This window comes from Urocampus carinirostris, chromosome 2 (genome assembly GCF_059441175.1).
Source record: "Urocampus carinirostris isolate Australia breed hairy pipefish chromosome 2, RoL_Ucar_1.0, whole genome shotgun sequence".
Lineage (NCBI taxonomy): Eukaryota > Metazoa > Chordata > Actinopteri > Syngnathiformes > Syngnathidae > Urocampus > Urocampus carinirostris.
In genome coordinates this window covers 67,269,771-67,291,571 of record NC_142350.1, presented here as the reverse complement: position 1 = coordinate 67,291,571, position 21,801 = coordinate 67,269,771, and the positions used below count along the sequence as shown (strand labels likewise).

The 21,801-nt window shown below is 39.3% G+C and overlaps 1 protein-coding gene and 1 non-coding gene across 2 annotated transcripts; both read left to right on the top strand.

Annotated features, from left to right (window-relative positions):
* Positions 1-119: 119 nt before the first annotated feature.
* Positions 120-19,151, top strand: nt5c3a (5'-nucleotidase, cytosolic IIIA). The gene is made up of 8 exons (XM_088327577.1): positions 120-343; positions 12,886-12,984; positions 14,035-14,104; positions 15,502-15,634; positions 15,839-15,928; positions 16,004-16,166; positions 17,694-17,894; positions 17,969-19,151. The coding sequence occupies exons 1-8, from the start codon at positions 206-208 to the stop codon at positions 18,068-18,070; spliced, it is 996 nt and encodes a 331-aa protein (XP_088183703.1). The 5' UTR covers positions 120-205; the 3' UTR covers positions 18,071-19,151.
* A 463-nt stretch (positions 19,152-19,614) lies between these two features.
* On the top strand, positions 19,615-19,686 carry trnap-agg (transfer RNA proline (anticodon AGG)). Its single transcript has one exon. It is a non-coding gene; the product is annotated as a tRNA-Pro (tRNA).
* The last annotated feature ends 2,115 nt before the right edge of the window (positions 19,687-21,801 follow it).

The following is a 21,801-nucleotide window of genomic DNA, read 5'->3' as shown; positions in this document are numbered from 1 at the left end:
ACAATACGAGGTTCGAACAATTTTCCTCGACAATATGTTTTTATAATAAAGAAATATTTTCTATCATTACGATTTATTTGAATGCACGTCAGCTCCGGAAGTGATCTCGCGTTGTCACGTGTGACGTCACAGAAGGCATATTTGCGTCGACGGACCGCGGAGGAGACGCACGAGGATTCCGTTTGGCGACGGGCCGACAGCAGCCATGGACCGGACTGCCGTGGCAAAAGTGGGCGCTGCGGCCAGTGCGAGTGTGTGCGTCCTATTCGGTGGTGTCGTTCTGGCCCAATACGTCGTCGCTAAGAAAAAGCGAGCGGGCAAGAAGACGAAAATCATCGAAATGGTGAGTTTCGAAGCTACGTCATAGTAATGCTAGGTAGTGAGCGTCAAGCTAGCAAAGGCGGGAAAATGAAGGAAGTCGTTATATATACCTTCAATATCGAAATAAAATATTTTAGCAGTGACTAGGCTTATTACTGATAATTTGGATACAAATAAACTACGTCGAATCCAATTACACAACAGTTCAACTGTAGTCATTCGAATTAAATTCCAAAATGCTAGCTAGTAATTAAAGTTTGGAATATGGTTTTATTTTGACAGCGACAAGAGTCTGTTTCCTTTCATAAGAGCAATTTTAGGCTTGTGTCACGCATGCGCAGATCCCGTATCAACCGCAGCAATACCAGTTGTGTTAGAGGTCACGACAACTAGCTATTTTGAACCAAGAGACAAATAAAATTGTTTTGGGGGCACACAACGATTCATTGGTTGTATCTCATTTCAATTAAGTTTTTTACTGATAATTAGCCAGATAAGAGACAGTGGAAGTGATTATGGAGAGATAAATTATGTAATGCCCTTCTACCATCAGGCAATAATCACCTTCAATGCTGTAAATAGCTTAGACAGGAATGTGCAATAATCAAGGTTGGGTAGGGTTACTTTAACTTGATTACCTTCAATGACTTTTGGATGACTCCAATACCAAATATGCTAATAGAAGACAAAAGAAACTAAATATGAATAAAATGATGACTTACAACACGTGGTAAGCTTTCTCTCCTGGCTTTGTTCTCCGGCAAAACGAACATAAAAACAGAAACAAAATGAAAATAAATCTTGCCAACATCATTTTTGCCGTTCCATGTATTCCGTTACTCCCCAAGCCTGCACAAAATTGAGTCATTTTATTCTTATTTAGTTTCTTTTGTCTTTTATTAGCATATTTGGTATTGGAGTAATCCAAAAGTCATTGAAAGTAATCCAGTTAAAGTAACCCTGGCAATAATAAGGGATGATTCCTCAATATAACCATCCATCCATTATCTGCACTGCTTATCCCCAGTAGGGTTGTGGGGGTGCTGGAGCCCATCCCAGCTATCTTCGGGCAGTGGGCAGGGGACACCCTCAACTGGTTTCCAGCTAGTCGCAGGGCACACAGGGACAGACAATTCGCTTGCTCATTCCCACCTAGGGACAATTTGGACCAGCTAATTAACCTGAAAATGCATGTTTTTGGAATGTGGGAGGAAGCACGGGGAGAACATGCAAACGCCACACAGGAGGTTCGATCTCATGACCTCAGAACTGTGCCGCACATGCGTTAACCACTGCGCTGCCATGCTGCCCCAAGGGATGATTCAGTCCTCTATATATTTACTTGTTTATTTTTATTTAATATTATTTAGTTTTTATACTATGACCCTAAACTTATAGTTTTAAACTGTGGTATTTTATCTCCTAAATGTTCTTGCATCAGGATGGCACTTATTTTGAGTGCATTTAATTTACAATGACAAAACAGTCTAATATATATTATCATAATCTTTTCTACGCTAAACAACATTCAATGCACTTGCACTCAAGATTATAACCCTACTACTAAATCACTAGAGTGAGCCTTCATTACGAAACCTCGTTGTAGCTTTACAAGATGAAATAATGTATTCTGACATTACCTAATAAAACATTAGCATTATTTTGCTTTTTTTTTTTTTTTTTACAACAGCCATATTTCCGGGAAAAAAAAAGGAATAAAATTGTTGCTTTAAGCACTGTCTGAAACTCGTGACAAAAAGTTACCGGAGACCAGGGCAGACAACTCTGAAACGTTGCCTGCCCAACCATAAAGTTGCCTGCCCCATTTTTCACAACTTGTAACACAAGACGACTCATCGCAAAAAACCTGTAGTTGCTAAGTGTTCAGGATTGATCATCAGAATATATAACAGAACAACAAAATTAAGTTTATCACAAATCTACTTATGAAAATGAAATGAAATGAAATGATCTGCATTTCTATAGCGCTTTTCAAGTCAATGACTTCCCAAAGCGCTTTACAGTGTGCTTCACATTTCCCAATAGCGGCCGTGCAGCCATGTAAGGCGCTAACCTGCTTATGGGGGTATTAGGGGTTCAGTGTCTTACCCAAGGACACTTCGACATGTAACACGGAGGAGCCGGGATTCGAACTGCGATCTCTTGATCCCAAGACGAGCGCTCTACCTCCTGAGCTACTGCCGCCCCTTATCACATTTGTTGCATGTATATGACATCGCTGTTTTCTATCCGCCATCAGTATGTACCTGTATTAACTCATTTTCATTCATGCAATGTTTGCATTGCCTTGTCTGCTACACGCCACGTGAACTCCTCTTTCCACGATGCTTTTAATGTAGGTTTACGTTTTGTAGCGTCATCAATTTTGCTAGCTTCTTTTGAATCTTCTGGGGCCGAGGTTTTGGCTTGATTCCTAACCACTTATCCATTTTTTGTGTTCTCTCTGCGTCTACTTTGGAAAATGATATGCAAATGTACGACCTTATAATGCTCAGGAAAGTCCGGATGCACGAAGTCCTTCGATGCAGGCTTCTGATTGGCTGCAGAGTATGCAAATTGCCTAACAAACCGAAATTCCAAAATTTCCAAACCGAACAAAGATTTCGAATTCGGAATAAAGCAAAAAAAAAAAAAACATCTTCCGTTCTTTTTTTTTAATTATTTTTTTATTTTATTTTATTTTTTTTAATTTTTTTTAGAAAATTGTAGGCCTGACGTAAAAGATGCTCGCCCCGGGCGTCCGGTCAGATGTTATTTCAGACACTGCTTTAAGCAACATTTTATATCAAGGTTGTTCAAGTGATTTTAAAATTTGACAAGGGAAAAAGTCAAACAAACCAGGGAATTTTAATATCATGCTATAAGTTAAATCATAGTTTTTGTGGACTGACTATATTGAAGAACGGAGACAATATTTGATGTCAAATAGATAGATTAATGCTAGTTGGATGGAGCAGACTTTTAGCATAACGACTAGATGCAGGTCTTTTGTCCTACTGTGTGCTATGTATGATTCATGGGAGAGGTATTTTGCCCCACCCTAAGTTATAAAGTTGCAGTTTGCAGAACATTTCGATCGTGGACGAGTCCCAGGCGTCCTTTTAGTTGGCCTCAGCTGTTGCATGCTTAGGAACAAAGGCACAAACGGTGCTATGAAAGACAACCGACACAAAGCCTGTCAGTGATAATATTGGACCTCACAAAAACAATAACACATTTCTTCAGTTTAATATCGAAAAATATCTTCATTTTTGCTCTAGAACTCAAAAAGGAAAGAATATTCAGAGGTCAAAGTTAAACTCTAATTATGACTTACTGCTGGATCTCTCCTAGAAGAAATGTAATGTATGAATTCAAAAACGAGATATTTGATCATATTCATTCTTGCAATGTTTTCTGTAATACCTAGTTATGGACTATTTATATTAGGAAAATTGATTCACAATAAAGGAGCTGCACAGTACTTTCATACTCGCTGCCGCCATCTCCTGGCTCGTGTCATCATTGCAGCCTCTATCAAGCTCCTTATGTTACACATGTAAGTACGTGCATTTTTTTGGATGCGCTCAAATCAACTCTTCATCTTTCTAGGGGTTTGGGTTGGCGTTTGAACTTTATTTGAAGGCCTCTTATTTCTTTCACAATTTTCATACTACACAAATAAATAGAAAAAAGAACAAAAAAATCCTGCGGGGGCAAGGAGGACATCACTCTCCTGCTCCACGCAACCCATTCCTCCCACCTAATGAGTTTGCCTTGAACAGCCTTACTAAATGTAAGATAAAAGAAGATAGACACAGTAACAAATAAAGCATGAGAGCTATTTGAACTCTGAGACCGTTGATGCATATATCCTAAAGAAAATGTTTACTTATTTTAAAGACATTGCAAAAGACACACTCCTCTTTTAAAATGAAGTAAATCCAACATGGATTGCGTCTGATTTTTCCAAGAAGAAATATCAATGTGTGTGGGCATATCAAACCAGAAAAGGAGCTGTAATATATGACTACGATAGAATTGTCTTTTTTGTCATTGATAACACGCTAGCGCAGGGGTGTCAAACTCATTTTACCTCGGGGGGCCACATGATAGAACAAACATTCTCTCGGGTGCCTGACTAATAGATTAGAGAGAAAGAAAAACAGAGAGACAGAAATAAGAGGGAGCGAGAAAAGTAGAGAGTGTGGTACAAAGAAAGGGAGAAAGAGAGAGGGTGAGAAAAAAAAGAGATAAAAAGAGAAATAGTGAGTGAGGGGGAAAGAGAGCGAAAGAACAAAATCCAAAGAGAAATGGAAAGAGAAAAAGAAAGCAAGAGAGAGAGAAAAGAGAGAAAAGAAAAAAGGGAGAGCAAAAGAAGGTTAAAAGATGCAGAAAGAGACAAAGAGGAACAAAGATGGAGAAAAGGGAAGAGAGTTAAAGAGTGAAAAAAAGAGAAAGAGAAATAAATACAGGTATTTGCATTTGTAAAGAGGCACCAGGTTTTGGCAACATCAAGTGGATATATTTTAACCTGCAGCCCGTTTTTCTCTTGCGCTTCACAGAGCGTTGTCTCGCGGGCTGGATTCAATCCCTTAGCGGGCCTGATGCGGGTCGCCTGTTTGACACCCCTGCTTGAGCATATATTGTTTGCAAAGAGATAGATTTGGCACTCCGGGACTAACATTCAACAAAAGATTCAGATTTATTGGTAATTCTCAAAAGACAGTGTCTGTTGACTGACTTAAATTGTAAGTGCATCAGAAGTAGCTATATTTAATAAAGTTTTGTTGAAGTTTGTTAGTTTTGTGTAATGGGGGTGATTCATATTAAGAGAAACGATTCAAATGAGGAAATAATTCATGAATATTGAATAATGTGGAAGAACATGTTTCTAAATGGGGGAAAATGTGACATTAATGCTGAAATTTAACAAGGATAAAGAAAAGATGTCTTTTTTGTCATTAGTATCAGAAGAAATCAGAATTTCTGAGATTCTGGATTAATTTCATTGAGTGTAAATGTTTTGTTCAGGGAAGGTTACAACACATGGAGTTTTTTGGGATATTCAGAATTTTGAATTTTTGAAAGAAAATTGCACACAACTTGCAAAAATAATGAAAAAAGGCATACACATTTTCTGTAATTTCTGAGAAAGATTTTTACTTATGGTTAACACTCCTGGTTCCAGCAGGAGATGCTAGCTGCAAATATGTCCCTTTTGACCTTTATCTAAACACGTCTACCGGTACTTCCCCTCCCGAGTCCCCACACTCTGTCAGTAGCAGCAGATGGCGGTCACTGTGGAAACGGAAGGTTCAATGTTCAAGATGTGCATCATACATGCAGTATATCACCATTTCTTCCCTCATAAAGAAGTTTCTTTACTGCCATGTCAGACAGCAAATTCCACATTACAGTAGGGATTGACCGATATGGGCTTTTCAGGGCCGATACTGATTATTAGTTTTGAGTGGATGCCGATATTAGATATCCATCCATTATCTGCACCGCTTATCTTCAGTGGGGTCGCGGGGGTGCTGAAGCCCATCCCAGCCATCTTCATCTTTGGGCAGCGGGCATTGGACACCCTGAACTGGTTGCCAGCCAGTCGCAGGACACACAGGGATAGACAATTCGCTCGCTCATTCACACCTAGGGACAATTTCGACCGGCCAATTAACCTGACATGCATGTTTTTGGAATGTGGGAGGAAACCGGAGTGCCCGGAGGAAACCCACGCAAGAACGGGGAGAACAAGGAAGGTTGGTAGCTGGATTTGAACCCATGACCTCAGAACTGTGCTGCACACTCTCTAACCACCGTGCTGCTGTATTGCACCAATATTAGATAGATAACCAATATTTGGAGCTGATAATCATTTGCTGTAAAAGCTTAAAAACTGGCGCGGAAATGTTTAATAATGCAAAAAGAAGCAAATAACATCCATCCATTATCTGCTCCCCTTATCTTCAGTAGGGTCGCGGGGGGTGCTGGAGCCAATCCCAGCTATCTTCAGGCAGTGGGCGGGGGACACCCTGAATTGGTTGCCAGCCAGTCGCAGAGCACACAGAGACACACAATTCACTCACTCATTCACACCTAGGGACAATTTGGTTAGGCCAATTAACCTGACATGCATGTTTTTGGGATGTGAGAGGAAACCGGAGTGCCCGGAGGAAACCCACGCAAGCACGAGGAGAACATGTAAACTCCACGCAGGAGGTTCGATCTCATGACCTCAGAACTGTGCCGGTCACGCGCTAACCACTGTTCCGCCGTGCTACCCAAGCAAAGAACATTTGTTGTAAACTCAAATAAAACGTAATAGCTTTCTGAAACCTTTTACAGTAAACTAGAATTTCAACACAACTAACATGAATAATCTTTTATATAAACCAAAAACTAATGGTGCAAGAACTAAAATTAGGCTTGGCAGCAACTTGTATGAAGGTACAAAAAAAATTAAATATCTCCATTTTACTGGAGGCTAAATAAGTAAATTAATAAAAGGTCTCGTAATAGTCAATAAATTAGCAAAGTAAAAACCTAAATGAATTTATATTTTTATTAGATTGAAACCAAAGAACAAACCCAAATTAACAGGTTCAAGCATTTTTTTACGAAATAAAGTTATTGTACTTTAAAATGTTTTTTATTTTTTAAATTGTTTTTAGCAGCACGGCGGCGCAGTGGTTAGCGCGTGTGCGGTACAGTTCTAAGGTCTTGGGAACCTCCTGTGTGGGTTCAAATCCAGCTACCGGACTTCCTGTGCGGAGTTTGTATGTTCTCCCCCACATTCTAAAGACATGCGTTTCAGGTGGATTGGCCGGTCCAAATTGTCACTAGGTGTGACAATGAGCGAGCGAATACATGGAACGGCAAAAATGCTAATGAGATGAGATGAAATTGTTTTTACAAACAACTTCTTTAATGTCATATTATAATTTAAAAAAAAAAAAAAAAGCCTTACATATGACCTTTAAGGAAGTAAACATATACTATGTCTATCTATATTCATTGGAAGAATGTGTCCAGCTAGTGTTCCTACAGAAACCATATATTTTTCTATTTTCACACATTTTTGAAAAAGCGTTATGAATCCACCAGGGAGCGCCAACGAGCCGAATGCGCCTTAGACTCCCGACCCCTGCCATACTATATAGTAGATGCATTATACGCGGTTGCATGAATCTGTCTGATGCAACATCGTTTGTGTTGTTTTTGTGTAACGTGAGAGCTTTGACCTACTTCTTCATTTCACGTCCAACACATGCGAAGCATTCCTCTCTGGCTGCACTCGCATCTTTCTCGTGCAAGCGAGGCCATGCGCCGCTTTCTCAAAAGGAAACCCGAGACAGATACTTAGGCACAGTATTTTTGAGTGTTGGGCATGCTTACCAGCAGGGTCGGGAGAGTTTCTTTGAAAATGTAATGCGATACAGTGAGTAATTACCTGTTAAAAATGTAATCAGTAACGTAATTCAAATACTATGATATTAAAGTACTGTCACTGGATTACTTTTTTATTACTCCAAAACCAAATATGCTAAAAAAAACCAAACCTCATAAATTAAAATAGAAAAATGAAGAATGGAAAATGTTGCCTTTAAATAATTGCAGGAAGCCAAGGTTAGGTAGTTGCTAGTAGTCCTACAAAAAGTGCTCACATTTTAACCCCGTAGTATAATTTACTAAGCAAAAATACAACTTTCTCTTTCACGTGGGGGACAAGATATGCTCTGTTGTAGTCTACATTGAAAGGACATTTAGAACCAATATTATTTTTAACACCAAGTGTTTAATTTCTTAATTTCCAACAAACATTTTACTTGTTTGAAGTGGGGGAATCCCAAAGCCTCTTTTAGGTATTTGAATTTACTAGGCTAAGTTAATCATTCTCACAAAATGACAATACAGTGACCAAAAAAGGTAGGTTTTTAACAACAATTAGACGCAAAATATGAAAAAAGATAATCAATTAAATTTGTTAAATGTCCCTGAAACCATCACTAGCACGCAACTTCACTGCCTCGAACCCAATACGTGACGTTAGAAGCCTCACAAAACTACAGGCATGTGACTATTTGACAAAATGAGTGCTACATTCAGGGATCAGAATTTTCCGCGGATCCGCGGATTTCCGCTGTTTTTGAACCCCAAAGGCATTCCGACTTTTTCACTTTTTCTCTTGCGTAGCAAACAAATTCAAAATCCGACTGTCTGACTCTTTCCTTTATTGCTCTGGCGCACCCTGGCGGCCGTTAGAAAAATTGGCCGCATTGTCGCACAAGCTGCAGGGACTGAACTGCATTTGAATTTATCTTGCAGTATTTACAAAAAAAATCAGTTATGTGGGCAAATTATTTTAATCTTCTAAAAATGTTACTTAAATGATAAATATAAGCATGGTTTTGGACAAGTAAATTGCCTAAAACCCAGGTTTTTTCCTGGACGCTGGCTATTTCAGCTGAAAATGAAAATCTCCATTCTGATCCCTGTACATTGGAGGACAAACAAAATACAGACCAAAATGAAAGTTCTTTTACGTACAACACATTTTGATAAGGTGACCGTTTGTATGATCTGTGCAACAGATTCGGTTCTCCCATGTAGTGTGTAAACCTCATCTCTCTCTCTCTCTGTGCCAGTGATTGAAATTATGACTCAATTTGTCTATTGGAGCATCATGTATACGAAAATTAGTTGTAAATCAAATTGTAATCTTGCAAAGTAATTTTTATTTTAACTACATGTAACTGTAATTCAATTGTCTATTTTTTCTCCGTAACTAAAACGTACAATTACCGTGTGCCATTATGAAAACAGTGTCTGAAATAATGTCTGGGGCGTGCATCTTTTACGTCGGGCGTACAACTTACAAAATGTCTCTGCCCGGGTGGCCGACAGCTTTTTCAATAAAAAAAGAAAAGAAAAAGCGAACGTTTTTTTCTTTTTCTCAAATCAAACGTTTGCTTTATTACGATTTCTAAATCTTCGTGCGGTTTGGAAATTTCAGAATTTCAGTTCCTTTGGCAATTTGCGTACTCTGCAGCCGATCAGAAGCCTGCATTGAATTACTTTGTGCTTTCGGACTTTCTCGAGTGTTATAAGACAATTCATCGCAAAAAAAAAAACAGTTGTTGCAAAGTATTAAGGATTGATCATCAGAATGTATAACAGAACAGCACTTTAAAATTAGGTTTATTATAAATCTACTTACAACATGCATTGCATGTATATGACATCACTGTTTTCCATCTGCCATCAGTATGTACCTGTATTTACTCATCTTCATTCATGCAATGTTTGCGTTGCGTCGTCTGCTAAAAGCCACGTTAACTCCTCTTTCCACGATGCTTTTAATGTACATTTACGTTTCGTAGCGTCAAAAATTTGTTAGCTTCTTTTGAATCTTTCTTCTGGGGCTGAGTTTTTGGCTAGATTCTTAACCGGTTCTCCATTTTTCTTGTGTTCTCTCTGCGTCTACTTTGGAAAATGATATGCAAATGCACGACCTTATAACGTTTTGGAAAGTCCGGAAGCACAAAGTTATTTGGTGCTGTCTTCTGATCAGCTGTTGGGTATGCAAATTGCCAAACCGAAATTTCCAAACCTAACGAAGATTTCGAAATCGGAATGAAGCAAACGTTTGATTTAAAAAAAAAAATAATAATAATAATAAAAAGAATTTTTTTTTTCTTTCTTTCTTGAAAAAGTTGTCGGCCACCCGGGCAGACACCTGTAAGTTGTACTTCTGGCGTAAAAGATGCACGCCCTGGGCAGACATTATTTCAGACACTGTTGAGTCCTTTTTTGAATGTCAATTATTTTCAGTAAATTTATGGGCAACGTTTTGTTTAAATCTTAAACAAGATTATAGCGGTATAATATTTAAGAGGGTCCTAAAATGTGAGTAACTTTATAAGACTGCAGAAACGGCTCTTCACAATGAATTAAGCGCTCCTTAATTTATGAGTGAGCCTGTCCAACCTGATATGTTTGTGGAGGTTTATGTAAACGAAGATAGCGTTTGGTAATTCACATGTGTGGTTGCATGTGTGCAAAGTTTGTCAATTTTGGAAAACAAATTGTGGGTGTGTCCCCACACTTCTTGTTTTTGTCTAGTGTTAGCACAAAGTGTAAGTATCTAGAAAAAAAGAAAAGCTACAAACCTTAACACCGGGTGACCGGGGTTACGCGTTTAAATTGTGTGCCTTCAGCAGAATCCCTGAGTAAGTGTAAAGTCTAAGGAAAGATGACAACAAGGGCAGATTACAAGCTTTTTTTCACCTCCACCGGCTTCATTTCTCAGCTATTTATATTCCCGTGGGTGTGTTTGTATATTTGTGTGTTGACACGATCAGCTGTTTGCGCACGAAGGAGGGGTCTCATGTTCAGCCCACCCCGCCCTCAATGACTATATAACCGCTCTTCGGCCGAGCATTCTTTTCTTCACTCTTGTTTTTCACAGACTACACCGCCGTGGTAAGTGTCAGTCTATAACTGAAGTTGGGTGCATTTTTAGAGGACATGTACAGGGTCTAGGGTACTAGAAGTTGCTACTTAAGTGCTTATTGAAAGTTGAAACGTAAAATGTCTTGAAAATGTTATTTCTTAATGCACTTTTGACTGTGGTGTGTCAGTGAAAATGTCCCAGACACATGTGTTGCCATTTAGTTTGAAATTGTATTTGTAATTTAAAGCACAGTTCAATTTTTCAATTGCAAAAGTAATAAGTCAAGTCAATTGATGTTTATTTGTGACGCCCTTAATCACATGGATTCTCAAAGGGTTGTACAGACCACAGAATTACAGACTATTATGACAGCCTCCCCTCATCTAAAACCTACATGAGGGTAAATAATACACAGATATTAAGGTGTTTGACACAAATATTCATTCTTTATTAAAGCTTTAAGATAAAAAATATAGCCAAATAATACTACTTCTGGGTTTTCCGTGGTTGTCAACAGTAGTCTCACGCAATGGCTGACATGACTCTTGCATGTCCAATCTATCCTCGTCCATGTTGGAAGGACTAACTAGACATAAAAAGGTTCATATTAGTTAGATAAAAAAAACTGAAAACTTCAAACTGAATAATATACAAAAAAAATCACAATTTCTGCTTCCATTGAATACACTTGCATAATGAAGTCTGATGTACTTAACAAAAACAATCATCGTTTTTGAAAGCCTTGGAGTGAAAACAGATGCAATACATTGCTTTAGGGAATCAAGACAATTTTTGGACTAAAAAGTTATCGTGAGTAACCAGACAGCAGTCAACTTGACAAATTTATTTTGCATTTAAACGTTACAGTGATCATATTTGGAAAAAAAAACATGCACTTTAGGGGCAGCACGGCGGTGCAGTTGTTGAGGTCTTGAGATCAAACCCCCTGGGTAGAGTTTGCAAGTTCTCCTCGTGCTCACGTGGGTTTCCTCCAGGCACTTCGGTTTCCTCCCACATTCCAAAAACATGCATTTTCAGGTTAATTGGCCGGTCCAAATTGTCCCTAGGTGTGAATGAGCGAGTGAGTTGTCCGTCCCTGTGTGCCCTGTGATTGGCTGACAACCAGTTGAGGATGTCCCCTACCCACTGCCCGAAGATAGCTGGGATGGGCTCCAGCACCCCCGCGACCCTACTGAGGATAAGCGTTGCAGATAATGGATGGATGGACATGCACTTTAAAATGTTGAGGTGACAATGCTGCACTGCTCCTTCAGAACAAAAATAATATGGATAATATATAATAAAAAAGAAACATCATTTGTGTATTGAAGTCTGAACTCCAGGACTAAAAAAATTAATCCTTTTCATGTGCGGTCCCTTCTCAAGGTTTCGTCATTTTCACTTTTTATTTTTTTTGAGTCTTTCCTTTCCCTCATGTAGGTTTTAGATCAGGGGATGGTGTAGTAATAGTCTGTGGTTTTCAGTAATCTGTGGTCTGTGTAGCCCTTTGAGACTCTTTGTGATTAAGGGCGTCACAAATAAAAATGACATAACTTGACTTAGCCTCAAAGTGATGACTGATGCATTAAATTATACAGGAAATATGACAACTTCTGGGCTAAACAGGTCATTGTGAGAAACCAGGCATCGGGTAAACTTCACTTTTGTTTTGCATGAAAGCGTAACAGTTGTCACATTTGAAAAAATAAATGTGCACTTTAAATCTTGTTGGTTTAAGATCAGGTAATTGTAATCCTGTGCAGTCCTTTGAGACATTTTTGTGATTAAGGGCTATATAAATAAATGTGACCTGACTTGACTTGAGGGTTACATAGCTGCACGGCTCTCTCTGGGTAAGGAAGTCAAGTTTGTTTAAAAGGATTTCCTATTGCACGAAGCAATTACCAATGTGATTGATTGTGAAAAGAAGTACCACTTAAAGATACCTATATGTTGGTTTCAGAACAAATTCTATGTGACAACATACCTTTCCTAATGCTCTTCCTGTTCCAGGGCGTGCTCAGGCACGAACAAGTTGCATTTAATTACTTTTAAAGAAGTCGGTCATATCCTCTCAGTCATGTGGAGGACTTTACTGCTTTCAGATGCCGCAATTCGAGAAGAAGACTGTGCACATGAAAGACCCAGAGAGGGTGGAGCAGATTATCTGCGGTCTCATCAAGGGCGGAGCTTCCAAACTTCAGGTAGGCTTAACACTGACACCTACTGGTGGCGACGTGCAAGTCTAGCATGGGACTAGACCAGGGGTGTCAAACTCATTTTAACTCGGGGGGCACACGATAGAACAAACATTCTGTCGGGGGCTGGACAAGTAGATTAGAGTGAAAGAAAAAGAGATCAAGGAATAAGAGAAAGAGGGAGGGAAAAGCAGAGAGGGCGGGATAAAGAAAGAAAAAAAGAGAGAGGGACAGAGCGTGAGAAACAAAAGAGATAAAAAGCGAAGTCGTGAGAGAAGGGGAAAGAAAGGAAGCGGAAGAATGAAATCCAAAGAGAAATAGAAAGACAGAAGGAGAGAAGAGAGAAATAGCGCGAAGGGTAGGAAGAGAGAAAGAGAAAAGAGAGAAAAGGAATAAGAGCAAAATAAGTTAAAAATACAGAGAGAGAAAGAGACAAAGAGCAACAAAGGAAGAGAAAAAGAGAGACACAGTGAGTGAACGACAGAGACAGGGTGGGAGAAAAGGGGTGGAAAAGAGGGGGGGAGAGAGAGAGAGAGAGAAATAAATAAATAAATTCAAGTAAAGTGTCTTTGTGAGAGGCACCTGGCTTTGGCAACATCAAGTTGACATATTTCAACCTGCAGCTTGTTTTTCTCTTGCGCTTCTCTGAGTGTTGTCTCGCGGGCCAGATTCAATCCTTTAGCGGGCCTGATCTGGCCCGCTGGCCGCCTGTTTGACTTCCGTAGACTAGACGGTCATTATGAAATCATATACCTGGGGTGCATTACTGAATAAACAGATTTTACTTATGTTTTTCAAGATTTTAGCTTAATCGACTTAATGACACCAGAATTGTTCATGTATTTTAGACAAACCTGTAGATTTTAGTTAGCCATCTTAACACTAATGCTAACTGGAGTAAGAATTTCCATTGTCATGTACTGTATCTATATTATATTTTATTTGAGAGAAGTCGAGTGTAAATAGGAGAAGGTTTTATCATAAGTTGGCCAAACTATTGGTCGTCCTACTGTATACCTTTTATAAGGTACTCATCTGTTGTTTTTCACGCGACAGGTCATCACCGACTTCGACATGACACTGAGCAAGTTCGCCATTAATGGCAAACGCTGTCCGACGTGCCACAGTAAGTCATCATAACAGCAAAAGTCAAAAATTGCTGATTAAAATATATATATAATTAGATATGTTTTATTCTTTTCATTTTATCCATTGCAACCTAGCCATTATCTTATACTTTATTTATTTTATATTTTATTTTCTATTGTTTGTTAATAAAACGACCTGGTCATCCATGTCCCTTCTCAAAGTTTCTTCATTTTCCTCATTTTAAGGTTTTTGATTTTTTTCCTTGCCCTCATGTTGGTTTTAGATCATGGGAAGCTGTCATAATAGTCTTTGGTTTGTAATAGTCTGTGGTCTGTGGAGGCTTTTGAGATTGTTCCTTCTCAAGGTTTCTTCATTTTCCTCATGTTGTGGTTTTTGAGTTTTCCCTTGCCTTCATGTAGGCTTTCGATCAGGGGATGGTGTCATAATAAGTCTGTGGTCTGTGCAGCCCTTTGAGACTTCTTTTGATTAAGGGTATAACAAATAAACATGACTTGACTATTCTCTAATTATATGTATCGTAACCTCCGGGACACCACATGATGCCGTTCTGAGGTGGGGGTCGCAAAGTAGAACTGCCATTTAGCAGGCATGGAAACCTATGCTAATGTGTAGCTCGTGCATTCTGAACCATTGGTACTACAGTTAAAACATCAAAATAAAATAGTATAAATACATGTAAAGGAAAAATAGAATTTTAGTAACCTTTGCTTGAGCTGTTTGAGTAGAGTAGCAGGTGGATGGAGAGGGTGGGGGGATACAGTGCCGGATTAAGTCAAGTTACATTTATTTGTATAGCCCTTAATCACAAAATGTCTCAAAGGGCTGCACGGGCCTCAATGACACCATCCCCTGATCTGAAACCGACATGCGGGCAAGGAAACAGCCCCCTGTGAGGATTGTCATGCCCCTAACAATGCGAATGATGCTTGTGCCTTCTTTGTATTTCTTAGTCATTGCAAGCTTCGTTTCTATGGTTATCATGTTCTTGATACTCCCCTTTAGTATCAGTGCCATCTTAGGGACCCGACACAAACTAATATAGTACCAAAGTACATAGTTTTAAAAATACACAAGAATTGAATGAAGAGGATGGCATAGTGAGAAGTTCTTCAGCCAATAGCATATCTCCTTTACAACATTTATGATGTCGTCACAGAAAAAAATAGACCAGCATTCTATATGATACTGGCCAATATCAGACTTGTAGCTTAGAGATGTAACTACGTACACATGGAAAACGCAACGTTTGAGTTGGATGTTGTTGTCATGTAGTGGGGAAAATACCATAAAGAGAGGGTAGAAAACAACTCTTATTCCACACTGGGAGTCTACTGTATGTATTTTGGATTCAAAAAACTAAAATCATTGCTTTAGCACCTGGTTTTACATATGCACGTGTATCATTCCTTCCAGATATCATCGACAACTGCAGCTTGGTGACTGAGGATTGTCGCCAGAAGCTGTTGCAGCTCAAGAACAAGTACTACCCCATTGAGATCGACCCACACCTCACCATGGAGGAGAAGTACCCCTTCATGGTGGAGTGGTGAGCTGCTTTCTCACACAGCGTGATTCACTATGATATTTGTGTTTTGATCATTTCCCTACGGGGATGAATAAAGTATCTAGCTAGCCATCGCTAGCTATCTATCTATCTCTTTATCTCTTTCTATGTTGGGGGCATGCCCCCAAGAACCCCTTTAAAGTCCCACAAAATTCAATGTTTGATGTTCTGTACACGTGTGTTCAGGTATTTCAAGTCTCACTCGCTTTTAGTAGAGCAGAGGATAGAGAAGAACAAACTGCCTCAAGTGGTTCGAGAGTCAGACGCCGCGCTCAGGTACCGCACTTAAAAAACAAAGCCACTTCCCCTACAAAAAAGTCACTTGACACCATTTTGTTGTTTTTTCTTCAGGGATGGCTTTGAACAGTTTTTCGACCGTCTGCACCAGCACAACGTGCCCGTCTTCATCTTCTCTGCCGGTTTGGGCGACGTCCTGGAAGAAATCATGCATCAGGCGGGCGTTTACCACCCTAACATCAAGGTGGTGTCCAACTTCATGGACTTTGACGACAATGTGAGTTTGTGAAAATGAATACGTTGTTGCCATTGTTCTGATCAGGGTTTGTACGCGTGCTTGAAATCGTTCAAAATGCTTGAATTTGAGTGTTGTGTTTTAAGGTCGGGAAAACGCTTGCATTTTGGATGAAATGCTTGAAATTGTTGCCATTGCCATGTTTCTTCGCAGTATGACTCTATAGACCACGCAATAAAGAAAAAAACGTTTAAAAAGGGTGTGAAAATGAGGCCTACACGCCTGCTTTGGTGGTTTGTCATTATGGCGTTGTTATGTCACCACCCAAGAGTACAGCTCTATTTAGAAAACCGGTTCCTTTAGCTCGGCCTACTGAGAAGCGCTGGATCTTTTGTCTCCAAAGCGGCTCCTGATACATTTTTTTAATGATATTTTATCAATAATAATAAAATATTCACTAAATTATTTAGTAATTAGTAATTTCACATGTTTTTCTTCGGATCCCTGAAAAACAATATATTTACAGATCTACCCAAAAAATTTAAACCAACTTAAGCTTTTTACATACCGAGCAAATTTATAGTCGGAAAACAACACAAAATACCTGAAGATGCATAGCAATAAAAAATAATTAAACCAGTAAATCAAAACGCAAAAGATTAGCAGTCTCTTAGATGGAAATATTGAATGCATTCTGCTTCGGAGCAATCAATATTATGAGAATGAGTCCCAATTCGGCTCATTTTTCTGCCTTTTGTACATACAGTACTTCCATTCCAATTTTTTTATTTTCCGTATTGAACTCAATTATCACAGAACACCCATAAAGGCACCAAAGCTGGGTGTGTATTGTTAAAGCAGGATGGCAGAATTCATGTCAGTTTATAGGAGCCCATTGACACAAAAAGATCATAGATGGGAACAGCTCAAAATAGCAAAAAGTATGTGCTAGCAGCAAGATACCGACTTTATTTTAGTCATCAAAGTCAACTAAAACAAACGCTCTTTTGATCGTCGCCGGATTTTTTTTCTCTTTAATATCGTTTATGACTTTTTTTTATTATCTTGGTGTGCCACGTAGAATCTTATTGTAAACAATATTCATCACATTATTAATAATGACAAAAAAAAAGTATTTTTATTTTCATTATAATGTTATAAAGACTGGAATTGGGTAGCACGGTGGAGCAGTGGTTAGCGCGCGTGCGGCACAGTTCTGAGGTCATGGGATCAAACATCCTGGGTGGAGTTTGCATGTTCTCCCCCTATTTCCGCGGGTTTAATCCGGTTTCCTCCCATGTTCCAAAAACATGCATGTCAGGTTAATTGGCCGGTCCAAATTGTCCCTAGGTGTGAATGAGCGAATGAGTTGTCTGTCCCTGTGATTGGCTGGCAAGCAGTTGAGGGTGTCCCCTGCCCACTGCTCGAAGGTAGTTGGGATGGGCTCTAGCACCCCCGCGACCCTATTGAGGATAAGCGGTGCAGATAATGGATGGATGGAAAGACTGGAATTGAAAATAAATGGGAAATAAAGCTTTCCAATGATTCTTGTCCTGGATTTGGTGGCAGGGTGTCCTGCGGGGCTTCAAAGGAGAGCTCATCCACGTTTACAACAAACACGACGGTGCCCTGCGCAACACCGAGTACTTCAAACAGCTGAAGGAGAACTGCAACATCGTCTTAATGGGAGACTCGCTAGGCGACCTCAGCATGGCCGACGGCGTGCCCAACGTGGAGAACATCCTCAAAGTCGGTTTCCTCAACGACAAGGTAGAACGAATTGCCCCGCTTCGTAAAAGACACGGGGTTCATTTTGATCCGTATTCCTTCGTTTTTCTCTGCAGGTGGAAGAACGCCTGGACAAATATTTGGACTCTTACGACATCGTTCTGGTGAAGGACGAGACCCTGGAAGTGCCCAACGCAATTCTCCAGAAGATCCTTTAACTTCCTCCTCACACCACCACAAAACTACCCCTTTCACTCCGAATCTTCTTCCAGGATTGGACACTTGGAAATGAGCAATACTTTACAAATGATCGAACCGGCGCGCCATCTTGTGGACATCGGCATCAGACTGCAAGAACAGTGAACACGCCACTCTCTGTGTTTGTTTACACTGATACTTATCCGTGTTTTTTTGTTTTTTTATTCCAACCCCGTCTTTGAGTTGTATATCAATTATTGTCATTAGATAGATAGATACTTTATTCATCCCCGTAGGGAAATTCACACTTCCAGCAGTATCCTTGTGGAAAATAATAAAATAAGATATATAGAATACAAAAATACCCAATATAACGGGTCGAAATAAAAGTATATAAATAGTGCTATGGAAAATACACACTGTAATAAAAACAGGGTAATATGCAAATGTGGGGGTGGGGTTTAATGTGGGCTTTTACTCCCCCGGGTGGAGTTAAAGAGCCTCATGGCATGAGAAGGAAATGATCTCGGTCACAAGGCTGTGACAGCAGTCTGTCGCTAAAGCTGCTCTTTTGTTTGGAGATGATCATTAATTATGAATGAAATGATAAAATTCACCTTTAAGAGTCTTGCTATTATCTCCTGCTGTTCATGGAGGCCTTGTATTCCAAACCCCCCACCAAAATCAGCATATTTTGTTATTATGATTCATAATATGTCACAAGCAAAGCAGTAACACACTCAAAAAGGAACATAAAAAGTGCTTCTTCCATTTTCTCGCTGCTTGAAAGTGGGAAATCCTTTTATCTGATCACGTTGAAGACAAGAAATGAAGTTCTCTAAAGACTGTAGGGTTATTTTATTTTTGTGTACCAAAATGGACCAGGAAGAAAAAAATATTTGCAAAGGATTATAATACAAAAGAAAAGAAATGCAGTAACTCCTGATGCACTTTAAAATAGTTGTGATTATCCATAGGAATTGGTGGGATTATGCATGGTTTAATCGGTGGAGGTATCTTGTTTGAAACAACACTAATAATCCATGTTTACTTCCATCCAGTCTTTTAAAGCCAGTTCTGCTAAAATGATAAGAAGCACTTTATCTTCTCTCCAAACTAGGCGGAAATCACCGTGCTTCAAAAGACACCAAAGTTATTGTGAGAGAAGCACACAGCTCTATGTGTAATGCTTGTCTCTTGTGTTTAACATGCTGCTATCACCTGCATGTTGCCTTTTCTTCACACAAAAAGCAGAAAAAAATATATTTCATTGAAAAAGAGAAGGATGCTATACTGTTTTTGTGGTCCTTGTGTGGAAATGTTTCCAGATGTAGATGTATTTTTTATAAACACGTTGTTTTCTGTGATTCAGTTGCATAAATGAAATATAACATAATTGTTTTATATCTTATGCGTCACGTGTATATTTTGGAAGCGGTTGCAATCTACTAAATGGCCTATAGGCGGTAGCAAAGTTCTTGATAAGAAATTACAGATGTTTGGTCTATGATTTCCAGATGTTTCGCTGGGGAACAGTTGGAGGCATGGGCTGCATTGGTCATGTGGCTCGTTGGTCTAGGGGTATGATTCTCGCTTAGGGTGCGAGAGGTCCCGGGTTCAAATCCCGGACGAGCCCAATGTTTTTCTCCTAAGTTTTATACACACTCTTGCATTTTAATTATCTTTATTTCCACTCACTAAATACCGTTACTACTTAGACCAGGGGTGTCAAACTCATTTGAACTCGGGGGCCACACGATAGAACAAAAATTCTGTCGGGGGCCGGACTAGTAGATTAAAGAGAAAGAAAAAAGAGAAAGAAATAAGAGAAAGAGGGAGGGAAAAGGAGAGGGTGGGTCAAAGAAAGAAAAAGAGAGAGAGAGAGGGAGAGTGAGAAACAAAAGATAAAAAGTTGTGTGAGAGGAGGGAAAGAAAGGGAGAGGGAGAAAGAAATCCAAAGAGAAATAGAAAGAAGGAGAGAAAAGAGAAAAAGCGCAAAGGGTATGAAGAGAGAAAGAAAAGAGAGAAAAGGAACTTGGAGCAAAAGAGGTTAAAAGACACAGAGAGAGAAAGAGACAAAGGGCAACAAAGGAAAAGAAAAAGAGTGAAAGAGACAGACAGAGTGGGAGAAAAGGGGTGGAAAAGAGAGAGAGAGAAATAAATACAGTGTAGTACAGTGTCTTTGTTCGAGGCACCTGGCTTTGGCAACATCAAGTAGACATATTTCAACTTGCAGCTTGTTTTTCTCTTGCGCTTCTCTGACTGTTGTCTCGCAGGCCGGATTCAATCCCTTAGCGGGCCCGTTCTGGCCCGCGGGCCACCCGTTTGACACCCGTGACTTAGACTCTGCGAGTATAAAACCGACCCAATGTCCAAAGTTTCGGAATTTTCTTTTAGCTAAAAAAGAACTGTCTGGGAAAATTGATTTTTAACTGGCATGAGAAATTGACTTGTTAAAACCCCACTACTAATAGTTACAACTTGGTAATAGCATAATAACCAGGACCGACCCGCATGGGGCCCTAAGGAAAATTGGATTACGGGCCCCCTATTACTTGATCATTTGCATACCTACTACAACTCATTCCTTGTTCTACTCCAGGAGTGGGAAACTATTTGGAGTTTGTGGCCGCAGGACCGGAACGGAAACAGGACCCAATTGCGTTACGTTTCTCACAAGTTTTATTGAAGGAAAGAGGAAGGGCTGCACCAACAATCCGGAGTTCGCTGGATGCGGGAAGCAAGTCGCTCTCGCCCTTGGATTGTGATCCGAACACGGAAGTGGATCTTCCGTAGCGAGCGATGGCGGTGTCAGGGACGGGTCAATTGCCAGGACAGGAGAGCAAGGCGTGGTCAGGGTCGGAAACGAGTCGTAAGCCAGGACGGGAGAGTAGACACAGTCGGGGACAAAAATAAGTCGTAAGCCGGGACGGGAGAGCAGACGTGGTCAGGAACAAAACAGGTCGTTTGTATTTCATAAGTAGTTTTTTTTTGTTGAGTATCCGGAGTATTTTTGTATTACTGTAGTTAATGATTATAGTACTTTTGTAGTATTACTGTAGTATTATTTTTTTGTACTATCTCTGTTGTATTTTGTAGAATTTCCGTAAAAGAATGTTTGTTGTATATTTTTAGTATTTCTGTATTTTTTACAGTGATACTGTAGGTTTATTTATGTAGTATTTTTGTGATATTTCCATAGGATAATTTTTGGAGTATCGTTATAGGTGCAATTTGCAGTATATCTGTTGTAGTAGTATTTTTGTAGTAATATATCTCTAGTAGTTTTTTACATCATAATATTATGGATTTATATGTTTTAGTATTTCAGTACAAGTATAATTAATGTATTTCCAAAGCAGTATTTTAGTAGTATATTTGTAGTATTTCCATAGTAGCATTTTTGTCATATTTCTTTAGTATTTTTGTAATATTACTGTAGTTGTCTTTTTGTAGTATTATTGGAGTAAATAATTCTGTAACAGTATTTTGTAATATAGTATTACTGTAGTAGTATTTTTGTAGTAATTCTGTTCTTTTTTTTTCAGAATGAAAGCAAAATAATATATGAGGTCCCTGTTTTCAAGTAAGATATTTGACATTTAGTTTTGTAGTTATTGTGTAGTATTTTTGTTGTATTTCTGAAGAAGTATTTTGGAGTGGCCACAACAAAGTTGTTGGCAGCAAAAAAGTGAACCACTCTTGGGGGCCCCTAGTGGTTGCGGGACACAAAGCAGCTGCTTAGCTCGCT